Raw genomic sequence first — 15561 nt, 5'->3', positions numbered from 1 at the left:
TGCTGAGTTACTTTTGTGTAAATTGTGTCGCCATTCTATAACGACTCCTTTTAACTAGATAGTTAATGATCAATGCAGAGATAAACTTAACTGTTTGAAAAGATCCACTCTATCATGAAGTTTACAATTTGTGCGATGCATTTCAATAAATTGTGATAAGTTTCGGAGCAAGCTGATAAACTTTGCTGAGGTGCGCTCTTTGAAGAACAACCTACATATCAAAGGATTTCTGGAAATCAAGATGCAAATCAAAAGCGTGGAAGCCTTGAAGTCCTGGTTGACAACCCGTTTGGAATCAGTGTAAGTAAGCTTACATTAACTGAAGAATGAGAGACGTACATGTTAAAATCGTAATCGAATCTAGCCCGGGCGCTTGCTCTGTAGGTCAAGGATTCGTTTAATCTACAGTAGGTCGCTCGTTGAAATTAAGATTTATAACGTGAGGGATATTACTTGGTTGGGATCTATTTCAAAGAAGTATTTCCGTTTCGTGACGCGTATCTGCCGTTTAAGTTCAAGATCTTGAGAAAACTCTTACACGATACAGAAACAACTGTTGATTGGTTTGAGCAATCTAATTATCAAAATTAGGAATTGCTGACGGGTACAAATTGAGACTATTTGATCACTGCATTGTAACATTATATATATAAAAGTACTAGCTGTAAGCAAATTTTTTTGATCGAATTAGTACTACCATAAACATATTCCTTCAAGGTTGGATTGTTTACATGTGTTCGATTCTCGTCTATTTCTACGTCTGTTGTTTTATTATTTGCTAAATTCCTTCGGGTGTCAGTTTCAAGGGTGCATGAATATCTTTGTGGATTGGCAGATTTGGTCAAAAAAAATCGTTTTACAGTTGACGGATTATAGATTTTAATCAACATACTGTACTTAGTTTTGATAGATTTGCAGATCTTATAAATGCAGTGGATTGTGGATTTATCCATGAGCTTACATTTTTGGAACATATTTTGAAGTTTCCCAGACTAAGGAAAAATAGTTCAAATTGATAACTTGAAGAAAAATAGAAAGCATTTTGCAAATTAATGGATTCACAAACCCATAGATTCATGCATCAACAGGCTGTGGATTTTTCTGTATCAACACAATGAAAGTGGGGGTATTATATATGAAAAGCCAAATTTACAGTTTTCTGTAATCAACTGAAAGCTTGATTTCTTCTGGAATTTTTTTAGTTGTGATGCTGACCCAGCAGCTCTGGCCAAGTATGTTGTTGCATTGGTGAAAAAGGACAAGCCTGTGGAGGAACTCAAAGATATTTGTGTGGACCAGTTAGAAGTTTTTCTCTCCTCTGGTAAAATCCCCATTACAAATTAGTGATAATTATTTTAGTACCAACTTAATCCTTAAGTTGAATTTTGACTGGATTTGCCATTTAGATTGTTCATAGCTAATAGAGGGGAATGGTTAGGAAGTTACTGGGCAAAGTTCTTTGTTGTAGGTTTTTTTTTTTTTTTTTTGCTTTTTTTGGCCTTGTCCATGCACAAAACACAATAGCTGTTAACAAATGACTGAGGAACTAACCAACAGAAATGTTTTGGTTAGGTAATTCATGCATAGTGTAAAAGTGCAAAACAAAAGATCATGCACAGTCATGGACCTTCCAACATAAATCTTGTCATCTTTGTTTGCTCCTTTGATGTTTGCCGGGCTTCATAACCATTCCCCTCTAGTAACTATGGACTGCTTTATTGGTTTGTTTTTTGTTTTATTTCCAGAAACTGCCAACTTTGTGAATGTGCTATTTGAAGCGCTGACCAATTTTTCGTACATGCCTCAACCAATTGTGGAGCCAACTCCAGGAATTGCTGTTCCCACCACACCCAAAGTAATTCCCATACAGCCAACTCCTAATTCTACCACGCCACCAGAAAAACCAAGGAAATCTTCCATATCAGAGGATGTTTTAACACCAAGGGTGTTAGCAGAGGTAAACATTTTTTAGCCACGTTAATGTTTGAGTTCCAAGACTGATCAACATTGACTTATAATGACATAATAGCCCTTATGCGTGATGACATCACACAAGCAAATTTCAATACCAAGCCTCACTTTAAAATGCAAATTGTAAATTTTATCGTAGACAAATTCCCAAAGCAGCAAAGTTGAAAAGAATGCCCTCATGAAAATAACCTTAGGGTATTTGGGGTTTGACAGAATTTCTCACAAACGAGGCTTTGTGGTAAATTTTGAGTATGTGATGTAATCATGAATAAGACCTATTTGTTAAGTGGGAAGTTGACGAGGATAAAGAAAATTCTTAACCAGTTTTTTTTTTTTTTAAATTGGCTGCAAAATTGCTAGAACTATCATTGAAATTAATAAATAGTAGGAAGAATTTAATTTCTGGAGATCCAGAATCTCAAGAATATCCAGAAGACACTGAGAATTTAGCTCAGCTATTATGTAGTACACAGAGATTACTTGATGTTGTGTCATAAAAGAATCGTTTTAAACAAGTCTGTAAGCAGTAGACCATTTTACAGTTGTCTGGCCTGTTTCTCGAAAGTCCCGGAAGTGTTTTTGGGCCTGAAAAGCCATTTTTTAGTCAATCGGTATTAAAAGACAGAGAGGTGTACACGCCTGAAACTTCTTGTACAGAATGGAACCTCTGTTTATACTAAGAATATGTACAAAGAACAGCTTTGTAATCATAAGGTTTGAGATTTTGCTCCAGCTTTCCAGGTGCAAAAACTTTTCAGGACCTTCGAGAAATGGGCTCCAGGCCTTCAATGGCAGCAAGGCTGCAGGTGACCTTGTTTTGATAAAAACCCCTTGTTTTAGTTCTGTAAATCGAGTTGTTCTTATGCTAACTAGTTGGCATTTAAATAAGAAAAGCAGAGAGACCTGAATCAAAGCAACATTACCTCCAGTCTCGCTTTCATTCATAGGCCAGGTGACTAAACACACAACTATAAAATGGCCTATTGTGCAACGAAATAATATCAATGTCAGAATAGAATTGTGCAAGCAAGCACTGAGTGAAAACTATGAAAGTATAAGTTGATTTAATTTGCTGATTTCCATTGTTCTAGTCTTCCATGCTCGATGATGACGACAGAGATTTCAAAAGAACAAGAAGAGCAACTGACTCCAGTGAGAGAAGCACAAGTGGACCCAGCTCTATTGTGTCAAGCAGTGGGGATCGATCTCGCAAACGAAGGGCCGATGATGATGTTCGAGGCAGAGGTGACTTCTCAAAGTTTCCAAAAGAGGAAGCTGTTGGGATGAGGAGGGCTGATTCTGAACCTAGAGACAATGACAATGCTACTTACCCTATTCCTAGTGCGATGCTGCGAGACAGAGGTACTAACAAGTACATGGACAACCAGGACAGGCGGTCTGGTGGAATGAACTCTCATGATGACTCAAGGGGAAGGCGTGGAAGTCCATCGTGGGATCGTCGAGGTGGGAGGATGGGAAGAGGAAGGCCTTTTCGTGATAGATACAGAGATGACAGGCTACGACACGGTGGACGAGATGAACGAGAGAGGGGTGGAGCTAGAAAGTCTCGTTGCCAAGACTATGATGGTACGCACTAATAATTATTTATGCTTCACAAAGCATAATAAATACTGACATATCTGTGGAAGTTTGTCGTGTTTCTCCTTAGAATGCAAAGAAATGGAGAGAAGGTTGAAAGCGGTCCAGCATCCTTCTTTGGTTTCAGCATTTTGATAGACAAAACAATATTTTTGAAAGTCATCTTTCTTTATATTTTTTTATGTTCAGAGATTTTTCAAATTTATGAAAGCTGTGTGAAGAACAGCATGTCCTATTTAATCTGACAAATGAAAATGATAACTGAAACTGAGAGGATGGGGAAAATATGCTTTACAATTCACTTATTCTGTCTGGTAATGGAAATTATGATATGGCTAGCTTGGTGAGTGGGCAAGATGAGCCAAATTCTGCACTATGATTTGCTACCTGAGAGGGCAAGATGGCACTATCTTGCCCGCTCAGGATAACCTGCTGTATCCTGCAAGAAAAATTTCCCTGCAAGCGATATAATGAATCCCTTATTGACCAAGCGTGAGGTCAAGATGGCTGGATATTGGCGAGTTTATGGACCTTGACCAATATCCAGCCATGTTGACCTCACGCTTGGTCAATAACCCATACATATTGCTGACAGAGAAAATATTTAATGCAATTACTGTACAAAATTAATATCATTGAAATTTATATAAAAAATAATGGGTAAAAACCTTAACAAAATTTAACTAGTTTCTTATTTCCTGTTGCTAGAAAAAGGATTCTGTATGCGTGGAGAGCTGTGTCCGTTTGATCATGGAAATGACCCAGTTGTTGTCCAAGATGTCCTCCCTCCAGGGATGTTAGCCTTTCCAGGTGGCCAACCTATACCTGGAACAACATTACCAGGCAGTGCTGTTCCAATACCTGGAAATTATCCACCTCCTCCATCCTCCCAGCCCCCTCCTCCCGGTACCGTGGGGACATTACCTAACGATGCTCCAAAATCTGAGGCAAACCAGGAAAGTCCTGATACCACTGTACCTGTGAGTGGTCCTCGACCCCCAGCACCCTCTAGAATGGTTCCTCAGCACAGCCAGGCCCCTGTTATGCCACTACCCACTGTCCATATGATACAGCGACCAATGTTAGGAGGGCAGGTGCCTCGTCCTCCCTTTGCTAATCCATTTGAAGGTGAGTTATAAGTTCACTTTATTGTATGGCAAGTTAGTCTTGAGGTAAATCTGAGCATTTTGATTGGTTCTGCCAATATACCCCAGTCCAGCCCTAGCCTTTCACTCGGTTAGTAAGAGGTAAATATTTACTACGTCTTTACTATTACATGGATGTATGTTTTGACATCTAACTGACAGTTAGATTAATTAAACAAAGTTTAGACAGCATGTAAAGGTTGTGGTCTGGACACATCTGCTCTTGTTGTGCTACATCCAAGTGGTCGACTTGAACTGCAACTCTGCCAGAGTAATAATGCAATTTGCTAAATTTTTAGCAAATTTTAGCCTAGATTTCTTTGATCTGTGGCACAATATAAATAAACATCCTCAAAATACAGTTCACGCCAGTAACTCGTTGTACATTTTATGTTAGATTCCTATAATCCAGAACAGCCTCAGTTTGATAGGGCTCCTGTGTGGATGAGACTTGGCAATGGTCGTCCACCCCACCCCATTCCACGGCCCCCTCAAGGAGTGTTCCATCCTGTCATGGGTATGAGGTCAAGAGAGCTATTGCCTGTCACGCCAAATCCACCTCAGCTTACTGTACAAGGTAATTAAATTGTAATGGCCAGTATCAATTGGTCATTTGAGAATATATTAATTTATTATTTTTTTTCAATTCAGTTTGCGCTACATTTGGTACTCAAAGTGTCGAACATAACCCTGGCAAAAAATCTTTGGCAGGATTTTTGGCAGGATCTTTGAAAATCCAAAAGTCACATTGATTAACAGATAGATCTTCGAGACGTCGACAATCTTAGAAAGATCTTGGTAAAGATCTTTGCAAATGTCCTTGTAAAGGCCCTGTAAGATCCTCAAGCAGGCTGTAAAGATGACCAATTTTCAGGCTTGCCATTTGGTTAAGCTATAACTATGATTTATTTGCCAGGATTAATTCTCACTAGCCCCCCAGAAGTCCATCCATTACAATACTTCTGTACTTTGGATTTCATGGAACATTTCCCCCCAAAAAAATCCACTTACCCATTGGGCAAGTGAAGGCTAGAGAACTGTACACCCAGTCTGTTGGACCTGACTTTCTTTGCACGCTGTCAAGGATTTGATGAAAAGTTGCCAGAATGGTAGAATTTTGATTGTTTACAAGAATTTGTAAAACCCTTGATGAACCGTAAGGTCAAGAGTCTTGAAGGCCTTTGCAGAATCAATCCGAAGAACATTGACGACCTTTGAGGATTACAAATGAAGATTCTCAAGGGTACACACAACAGTAATGAACTGTACAGAATAGATGCAGAGAAAGATGAAATGCAATATATTAATGTATTAATTAACATTTTTAAATTTCCATAGACATGGGAATGTTGTCATGAGTTCTTAATCTTTTTAACTTTTTCAGTTCCTGGTATGGCTGCTCCAGGACCCAGAATGCCACCCATACCAGACAGAATAGTCATCCACTCAGATCCGCAGAAAAGTGCTCCTGTTCCACCTCAAAAACAGCCGCCACCTCCACCGCCACCCTCAGCTTTACCCCAGCAGGGTGTAACACCAGCTCCTGGCCCTACAGATCAGACTGCTCCAGTCAAGAGTCGACTAGGATTTCCAAGGAAACTCAGTGATACACTAGAGTTGAAAAAGATTCCGCGTGACATGAACAATATTGCAAAATTAAATGAGCATTTTCAGCGATTTGGTACCATCACAAACATTCAGGTACTCTTAACACCTTTATTGTGTGGTTGTGTTACTGTTGTTTGATTCAGAGCACAGTGGAAATTATGTCACTTCTGTGCCATAAGTCAGTGTTAACAACCTTAATTTGCAACAAGAAATTCCTGCATTTGCAGTCACAATTCAGGATTTACCACCATGGTATTGCAATTTTCTGAACATGTTGATTATGCTAGGTAATAGTTTACTCCCAGTGCAAAACAAGTTTAGAGAAATTGACTTTTGACTCCTCAAACCTCCCAGTTAAATTTTGTCAAACCAATTTCTGTGTTGCTAAAGAGATAAAAAAAATTTAGGCTGCACTATAATTAAAAGCACAAAATCCATTTTCATTTCATGTACATGTATGTTGGATAACTTACAAAACTATCAAATATAATATTTTGTTATTCTTGTATCTGTACATGTACATGTAAAACAAGGAACGTTTTTAGTAAAGGAATTACAATTATAGACTATTCTTATTTTCTATGTGGAATAATTGACTTGGCTTCACTTACAGGAAAGCTCACTTGTATATGAAAGTTCCATACTGTAGTTTGATGGTTTTAAGCGGTCAATGTTTTTACATCCAGTCAAATGAAATTACTTGCTTACAGCCTTATTCTGCATTGTGACAGGTGTGTGCTTTTGGAGATCCTGAAGCAGCACTGGTTCAGTTTTCACATCACCAAGAAGCTAAGGCGGCGCACTCATGTCCTGATGCTGTGCTTGGTAACCGGTTCATCAGGGTGTTTTGGCACAATCCCGACAGGCATCAAAACAATAAAGTATGTTATAAAAGATTTATTTATACATGTAATCATGATTGCATGTAATTAAATTTATTAAGCAGGCATTATTGTATGACCTGTATGGCCCTACACGCTAGTTCCTTAGAGAACCTGAAGAAAAAAGGTCCTACATGAGGGTTGTACACATTAAAGTCTGAACATTCTGACTGAATATACTTCGTCAATATCTTAAGTATGATCAATATTGGGATCTAGCCCTTGCACAGTTTAGCACAAGGTTGTATATCTGGTCAACTGGTTCTTGTTTTGCTGGATCCTTTTTTTCCCTGTTTCTCAAGCACCAATGCAAGGTTAGTATTCTTGCTTCCCTACCTAGTGGTGCACCATGTGTTGGGCTGTGTTCTGGTTACCGGTCAACCACACCCAGTTCCCCTTATCCCTACAAGGTCATGGGTCTTCCCAACCACAGGTTCACAACGTAACTAAAAAGCTCCTCATTAATTAGGTGTAAATGCAAAGCTTAAAAGAAGATTGTCTAGCCCGGCTGGCAAGTATTCAAAGGCGAGAGAGAGGAGCAAATGAGATGTGCAAGAGTGATGATATCTCTGGCTAAAATGAACTTTTGAATCTACTGTAAATTGTGTATTTCAGGATGGGAATTCAAATCAAGGTACAACAGGATCACACACACCTGGTGAACCAACACAAGAGAATTCTAACAAGGTATGACTTGGCTGAGCAAAAAGAGATTTTGTTTTTAATAATTATTTATTTCTATCAAGCAAAATTTGGGCCAGCTTCAAATTTTTAATCTATAAATCTGCGTGACTGCTGCTAATTGGTTAATAAATCAAGCATTTTGAACTGATACAACTTTACAGTAAAGCATGCATTCGTGTGACATCCTTGAAACACTGATCAGTGATCTGGGGATGTTGAAAAATAAACTTTGATTCTGCATTCAAAGATAATATTACGGGGCAGAGAGTTATAGCCAGAAACCTCCCAGAGAAAGCCATCTTGAAAGTATGACCAGCTACAACTTCTGTCAGCTAAATCAGTGCTATCACTGAATGCAATACGTTCTAAGATTTTTGATAATTCCGTTTCTAATTATCTTTTCTTTGATAGCCTGCTGAACCAAAAGCCAAACCAACCATGTTCCAAAGTGGAAAAACAACTTTCTCAAAAACTGCAAAAGCTCCTGCTATTCACATACCAACAAACCCAGCACTGACTAAGAGACAACAAGAACTTCACAAACAGGTTAGTTGATATATGAACATTTGACAGCAAACGAACCTAAGACTTTCTGGTTACTAGTTCAGATGCCCTGCCACTGAGCTACAGGAGACCCTTGGGAGCTAAGGCCATTGAAGGAGCTCAGTCATGGTATTTTTGTTTACTTTGGTCAGGTACAAAATTATCTTTAAATTGAAGATAACCTGAAAATAATAGCTTACTAATATAGGCAAACACCAAAGAGATAATAGTAGTCAAGTAACATATCAAACACAAAAGACCGTGTTTGACCACATTTCCAAACACTGAGAAGAGAGTTGAAAAGACGACGTGCAGCCAAGTATTTTTGACAAACTTCAAGGTGTTTAGAAATGTGGTCAAACACTGTCTTGAGTGTTTGATATATCTTCTCAATCGAAACTAAAACTAAGGAGAAAACAGAGAAATAAAATCATAATAATCTATGCTAATCCAAACACTGTCACAGTCATGACTTCCTTTGTCTAAACTTGATGAATTATTAATGAGTTTGAGAATAAAGGATCAAGGGTGATTAACGCCCAAGTCGCTAGTGGAGGGAAGGTGCCTACGAAGCCCAGGGGCTGCAACTGCAGTCACACCCCCAAGGCACTAGAACACCCGACTGGCCTGCCCAACCCGCAACCAAGCCACGAGCGCCCCGCGCCAAGCCCCCTACAGGCACCCGTCACACTCAAGCCAGATGGCATTTGTGGAAAAAAGAAAAAAAATGCTAAAAAAAGGGGGGGATAGGGAGGGAACGCCGAGAACCGGTAAACTATAATTCAATCCACAGCGCCACACTAACAGAGCGATGAACACACTGCGAGCACATGGGACGACAACACGTACTAACCAAAAATACCGCTGGACAATGTCAGCCCCAGGGCTCTAACGACCATATGACTGCTGCAAACGCTACAGAACACACCAAACGCTAAACAACGCTAACAGATGGCCAAGGCACTATCAAATGCCTACAAAAAAAACGCTACTGACCAGACTAGCTCCTGGTCATAAACTATGTAAAATTTCATTGAACTATATCAAACGCTACAGAACACACCAAACGCTAACCAAACGCTCACAGACGGCCAAGACACTAACAACCGCCTATAAAAACGTTACTGACCAGACTAGCTCCTAGTCATTAACTATGTTAAATTTCATTTAACTATATTTAATGGGGATTACAAACAAAGAACATAAAAATTTAGGCTTAACTTTTCAAGATGTGCAAACCGAGACATAGCTTCTTTTAAGGCACCAGGTGATAGTTTCGCCACCCTGCTAGAAGTGATCCCCGTCACCTTTCTTGCCAATTTATCATCTGGTGTGTGTCTTAGCAATATATACTTACTTCAGAATCATTTGTCATGCAAAGTGGTTAACAATGCTTTGTTATTCAGTGTTTGGTATGTTTTTTTATTTACAGGAAGCAATGAAAAAGAAGCTTGAGATTCAGAAACAGAAACAAGAACTACTCAACAAACAAATTCAAGAACAAAAGGTATCCAGTAACATACCATCATAGGCACATAACATCTGTAGAGGGCTGCAACTTTTAACTGACGACCACGCTATTGTAAATGAAACTCAGCAGACCTGGAACTATACTGTACTTTCTCTTACCAGTCACCCTCTGTCCACTATCCCTCATGGCATATCCCACACCCTTTGCCACTTAATCCTTAATCCTCGTCCCTTACTTCTCACTCCTTATCCTGTGCCTCCACCCCTTATCCAACATCTGCATGACCCCTTACCCCTGCCCTATACCCCTTGCCTCTAGCCTTGCAACCCTCACTCTTCACCCCTTATCCTTTACCTCTCACTCTCACCTTGCATCCCTCACCTCCCCCCATCCCTCACCCCTCACCCCCCCACCCCTCACCCCCCACCCCTCATCCCTCACCCCCCACCCCTCATCCCTCACCCCCCACCCCTCACCCCCCACCCCTCACCCCCCACCCCTCACCCCTCACCCCCCCACCCCTCACCCCTCACCCCTCATCCCTCACCTCTCACATATATAAGCCTTGTAGTTTCTTTTCAGTCTCCTCACTACTTTTTAAATAATTTAGTTTATTTAATATATTAATTTTGTTAATTACATGCAGTAATAATGTGTGTTTGTTTCTCTTGCCAGCTTTTAATTTCTAAACTTGAAAAGAAGAATTTAGGTACTGCAGAGAAAGAGTTGATAGTAAAGGTAATACAGTGTGCACTGCTTCTTCCCGTTACTACATTTTCTTGACATCTTTGTGACCTAAATTTAGTTGTAAGCCTTAATGTGAAAAATTAACAAACTGTTTTTCCAATAAAATTGCAGACTATAAAATCGTTAAGTTCAAATATTGAGGCACTAAAGAAAGAGGTTGAATTGGCAGCAATGGCAGCAAAATCCAAGGAAAGCCCTTCCCAGGCTAGACAGATTGTGAGTACAGACATTCCAGATCAGTAATATTACATTAATTTTGTACATACTGTAAAGAGGTTTGGACAGGAAAGTCTTTGGTGTGAAGTGACATTCTTGGTCTTCACATGGTGGGAAAACTGGAATTGTATCACTTTGACAAATGTACGTATCTCCATAGGATTGGAAAATAACATGGCGGTTGCATGTGCGTTTTATCACAAACGTACCATGTGAACCTTACACAGCCATAAAATACAAGGACAGCCATATTTTTGCTATGTTTGTCCCTGTGCTAAAAACATCGCGTATTCCAGGTTTGAAGATTTTAGATCTTTTCTGTACATTTTTATGAGCGTTGTTAAAGTTTTTGTGTGCTAAGAATTATGGGTAAATGTATCAGTTGCCATCTTTTTTCCTATGGAGGATTGTGCAGATGTTACGTAGTCAAATGCTGATATCATGTGCTAGATGTCTTTTCATGATCCACCAGAATCTCTACAGATTATTTACACAAATGAAAAACAACAACCATCGGACATACATGTAAATCCAAGAAATTTGAATTAATAAGTAATGATAAATATTGAATAACAAACTAGAATTCCGTTTGAGTAATGCTGACAACTTTATTAATTTCAGGCCCAGAAAGCAATACTCGATCAAGAACTGGATTTGATTACACATCAAAACACTGGGGAAGACACTACGGAACTGAAGAAAAAAGTTGAAGAACTCAAACAAGAGGTAACTCGGTTTTTGAAATTCATTATTAATTTTTTTTTTTTTTTTCCAGTTAAAAATGGTTACTTGTATCACAGAAGAGAGGGAGTAATTTTTCAATGCGCAGTTCCAGAATATATCCATACGCCACCACCCCCAACAACCAACCAACCATTTGTCAGGAAGTAAAGAATAAGAAAACAGTGGATAAGATTAACTTATCTTAAATGGTGACAAGTGAAATTAAGAAGTAATTTCACATGCGTTTTGTCAAAATTCTAATAATTTCTCAAGTCTTTAGGCAAGGGAAATTCTTGAATTTTGACAAAACGCAAACGAAATTTATTTCTCAATTTCACAAGTATACTATTTGATTACCTTTAATATCGTAGGTGATAAATTACACTCTTACAATCGTGGGTTTTTGACTTGTTTGTTGTATCAAGAAATTTTGCACCAAACATTGCCATGCCAACTTTGTAATTTCACTTGTGAATTATAAATTAATGCTGAAATTTCATGTCAAAATTAAGAAATAACTATGTCACCCATGATATTAGGCAAAACACACCTCAGTTTCTGGTTGAGGGTATCAGCTACAAGTGGTTTGAATGCACTTCGTTAAATGAACTTTTTGTTTCAGGCTAAATCTCTGGGGTTATTAGACCCACCAACAAAAGGGCGGGGCAGAGGTGTTGTAAGAGGACGAGGCAGAGGCACACCTCTAAGAAGCAGGCCTCTTCCAAGAATGGCACGGGTTTGGACAAGAGAAAGTGCCTCGCTGGATCACAGACCAAAACAGATTACTGTGAGTGACATCACACCAGAACAGAAGGAAGACATGGCAGAGCATTTTAAAGTGAGTACTAATCGTGACCACAACAAATATTGTTGGATCCACCATTCTAGCCTGATTGTGCTGAATGTGGTTTTTGTGTTCAGTTCTATCAGGAAAAGGTACCTCCAGTTGAGTTGAGCATCTTTTTTAGTTTTAACCGGCGTCTCAGTCAAAATGATTGATTTGGTTTAACACAAACCATGCATGTTTTGTCCCTGTCTACTCCCTCCTGTCTTCCTGTCCCCATTTTAACCCTCTCTCTCCACCCCAGGATGGGCTTTGCCCCAATTAAAGTGTGGGTCATTCAGAGCCATTAAAAAAAATTAATAATACCATCATCCAATTCACTTGCGGCCTCTAGCAAGTGACGTAAATAAGATTTTCACATTCCAATAGGAGTTCTTCTGAGCAAATTTCCTGGAGTGTGCAGTGTGATGCTTACTATCAACCAAATGAAGACTTAACCTCATAAAGATAACCTGGTGTTGACATGATTGTATGATAATATCACATCTACTACCAGGCATCAGCTTAAGTGTTACACAAGGATTAACACTTCCAGCCTCAAAGGGGAAGTCTTAGGACATTGTAGTTCACCAACTTAAATTGTACTTTCTACATTGTTTTTGTGTTTTAGGAATTTGGAATTGTTGACAATGAAGAGTACATTGAGGAAAAGAACACCCTCAACCTGACTTTTAGGACAAGAAAAGAAGCAGAAATTGTAAGAATGATCAGTTTTCTAAAACCAACTTTCTTTTTGTTGTACGTACTTGTAAACAGCTACTTTACCAGACATTGTACATATGAACGGGACTGTAGGTTCAGGGATTTTACCCAGCTGTTTTTGTTTCCAGGTGTATGAATGATGCGTGCAGAGCATCTCACTGCCTTTTTCAACTCACATTTTATGCTGTCATGGAATAATTGTGGCAGTTATTTTGTGTAAAAGAGCTTCAAATTGACCATTAGTTTATAAGTGTTTTTAATGTCCACCCTGTGGTTTTATCTGGTGAGTGGAAGCAACAAAAGTTTTTCCTTATATGATTATATTCCTTATTCCTTGAAAATCTCTGAATACAGTATTCTATCAAATGGTTGCATTGCAGCTGCCAGTTAACAGATATATTTGTATCAATTTATTGTCTTTCTCAGGCCTACAATAAAGGCAAAACATTTAAAGGAAGGGCTCTGAAGATTTCTTGGTACAGGACTCCAGCCTCTCCTTCTGGAGTCATGCCTACCACTCCCACCACTCCAACGGTACTCAAGAAAGTTGAGGAGGAGCTTGGACTGGATGTAGATGAATTGGTGAGTAATCGTGGCTGTCTCTTAGGGTCAGGGTGTGGCTGGCTGGGGATTTGCCTTTTTCAGGTTGAATTCCACTTAATATTGATACCAAAAAACAAGGCAAAGATCTGGGATAACAAACTATATCCCAAGTGTCAGTGCTATAATCCACTTTCATTACATTGAAACCTGTATTAAGGTGGCTCAAGACAGTTGCCAGCACTTAGATTTTGACGGGTTGTTATAACCACTCTTTATCACTTGATGCTACAATTATGGTATCAAGAAACTGCCCATCATTGATTGTCATCATTTTCGTGATGCAATAGGTTACCATAGCAACAGTATGATCTCCTAAAACACCCTTAATTACAGTTTTAGGGGCTCATAATTCAAAAACAGCATAGTGAAAATTTTTTTATATTATCAACTTTTGATAAGCGTGATAAGACGCAACTTTTGGCAAAGTTTAAAAAATTCTGTAGGTAGGGTTCAGAGCCACCTTAAATTTTCGAAAATTTCATGAAACCATTGATTATGCAAATTAAGGGAAAAAATAAGGGAATGAAGCAGGCTGGTTCCTTGCAGCTTCACAGCTTGCAACTTAATTGTTGTTCTTTTTCCTCATTAATTAGTTTGTGTATTTGCACACACACTGGGAAAAGGAAGAGACTGCTCAAAGTCTATAAGGGCTTGTGTTGCATTGTGTTTCAGTTTGGGAACAACATTTAAACACTTTGTAATGTTTTAGGGAAAACATGAATTTGACCCAGAGACAGAAGAGGCATTGCTTCTCGGAGAAGACTTTGATGAAGAAGAGGAAGAAGATGAACGATCATGGAAAAGATAGTCATGGACACCTCCTAAGAGAAACAAGTCAAGACTATAATAATATTTGAGTTATTGTAAAACAACCATTGATCTTTACCCTGTCATACTTTGCAGAATAATTATTTGTGAGCCAAGCTTTCTGCCACATACTGTAATAATATCTGCAATGTCATGCATGATTGTGTTAAGGAAGCGATCTGTCTTTAGATTTTTACTCTCTGTAACAGTTTATTATAATATCAACTGTTTTCATTTTATTGTATGTTATGATGAGTAGTTGTACAGCTATGAAGTCTTATGCATAAAAGAAAAAAGTGAATCCAAGGGATTCTTGAAAAAAGATGATATCCCAGAGGGAAAAAAGTGAAAAGAAGAGGTGAAAAGAAAAGAAAAAAAGAATACAAATGACTTCAGATTGACAAGAAAAAAATGTTTTTACACTTGAAAATTAAAACATACACAAAACAAAACATGTCACAAAAGTCAATGATCAACAAGAGTTATCGGCCACTCTTTGTGGTCACACATTTGTGCACTGATCACCTTCCTGGAGGACAGAGGACAAGCCACAAGCCACAGAAGCAAGCAGGTTCTGAATGGCCTGCATCACAGAGAACTAGCAATGCTGCCATTGCCTGAAGAATCATACGCTCTCTCAGGTCTGGTCCCTGAGCATTCTTCTTGTCTTCAGTGGAGGGGTGTAGGCTCCTTTCCCCAACAGCAGCCAGTAGTTGGGCCTAGAAAGATCATTTATCAAGAGGACACTCGAATACACCTGTATATGCAAGGTCAGTGTATGAATATCTTGATATTATTTTGCTTTTTTGGAAAATCTTGAGGTTGTACAGATAATACATATTAGCACCTTGTGAATGAGTGCCTGACCATGTTCACGCTGTGTGCCGCACCATTTTCACTAAAAATGGGTGCCTAGTAAAACCTTCACATGCCATAAGCTTTTTCACATAAACTATGGACATGTGCACATTCTTTTTGTAAGTGTCTCTTCAATGCAGTTAATTTCACTGAGTTGAC

General features: G+C 38.9%; 1 protein-coding gene across 2 annotated transcripts; it reads left to right on the top strand.

Moving 5' to 3' along the window:
* Positions 1 to 33: 33 nt before the first annotated feature.
* LOC145496494 (RNA-binding protein 26-like) lies at positions 34 to 15332 on the top strand. 2 transcript variants are annotated; one of them, XM_081476182.1, is made up of 18 exons: positions 40 to 300; positions 1203 to 1321; positions 1746 to 1957; positions 3063 to 3558; positions 4279 to 4698; positions 5113 to 5292; positions 6100 to 6416; positions 7055 to 7204; positions 7820 to 7891; positions 8300 to 8434; positions 9864 to 9938; positions 10578 to 10640; positions 10761 to 10865; positions 11487 to 11591; positions 12211 to 12426; positions 13043 to 13129; positions 13561 to 13716; positions 14447 to 15332. In XM_081476182.1, exons 1-18 carry the CDS (start codon positions 242 to 244, stop codon positions 14543 to 14545), a joined length of 3066 nt encoding a protein of 1021 aa, XP_081332308.1. In that variant the 5' UTR covers positions 40 to 241; the 3' UTR covers positions 14546 to 15332. The 2 variants fall into 2 exon arrangements, with proteins under 2 accessions (XP_081332307.1, XP_081332308.1); XM_081476181.1 differs by lacking the exon at positions 14447 to 15332 and having other exon boundaries at positions 34 to 300; positions 13561 to 13956.
* The last annotated feature ends 229 nt before the right edge of the window (positions 15333 to 15561 follow it).

The sequence above is a fragment of the Orbicella franksi genome, chromosome 9, assembly GCF_964199315.1.
Source record: "Orbicella franksi chromosome 9, jaOrbFran1.1, whole genome shotgun sequence".
Lineage (NCBI taxonomy): Eukaryota > Metazoa > Cnidaria > Anthozoa > Scleractinia > Merulinidae > Orbicella > Orbicella franksi.
The sequence above is the reverse complement of the archived record's forward strand: the minus strand, read 5'-3'. Positions and strand labels throughout refer to the sequence as shown.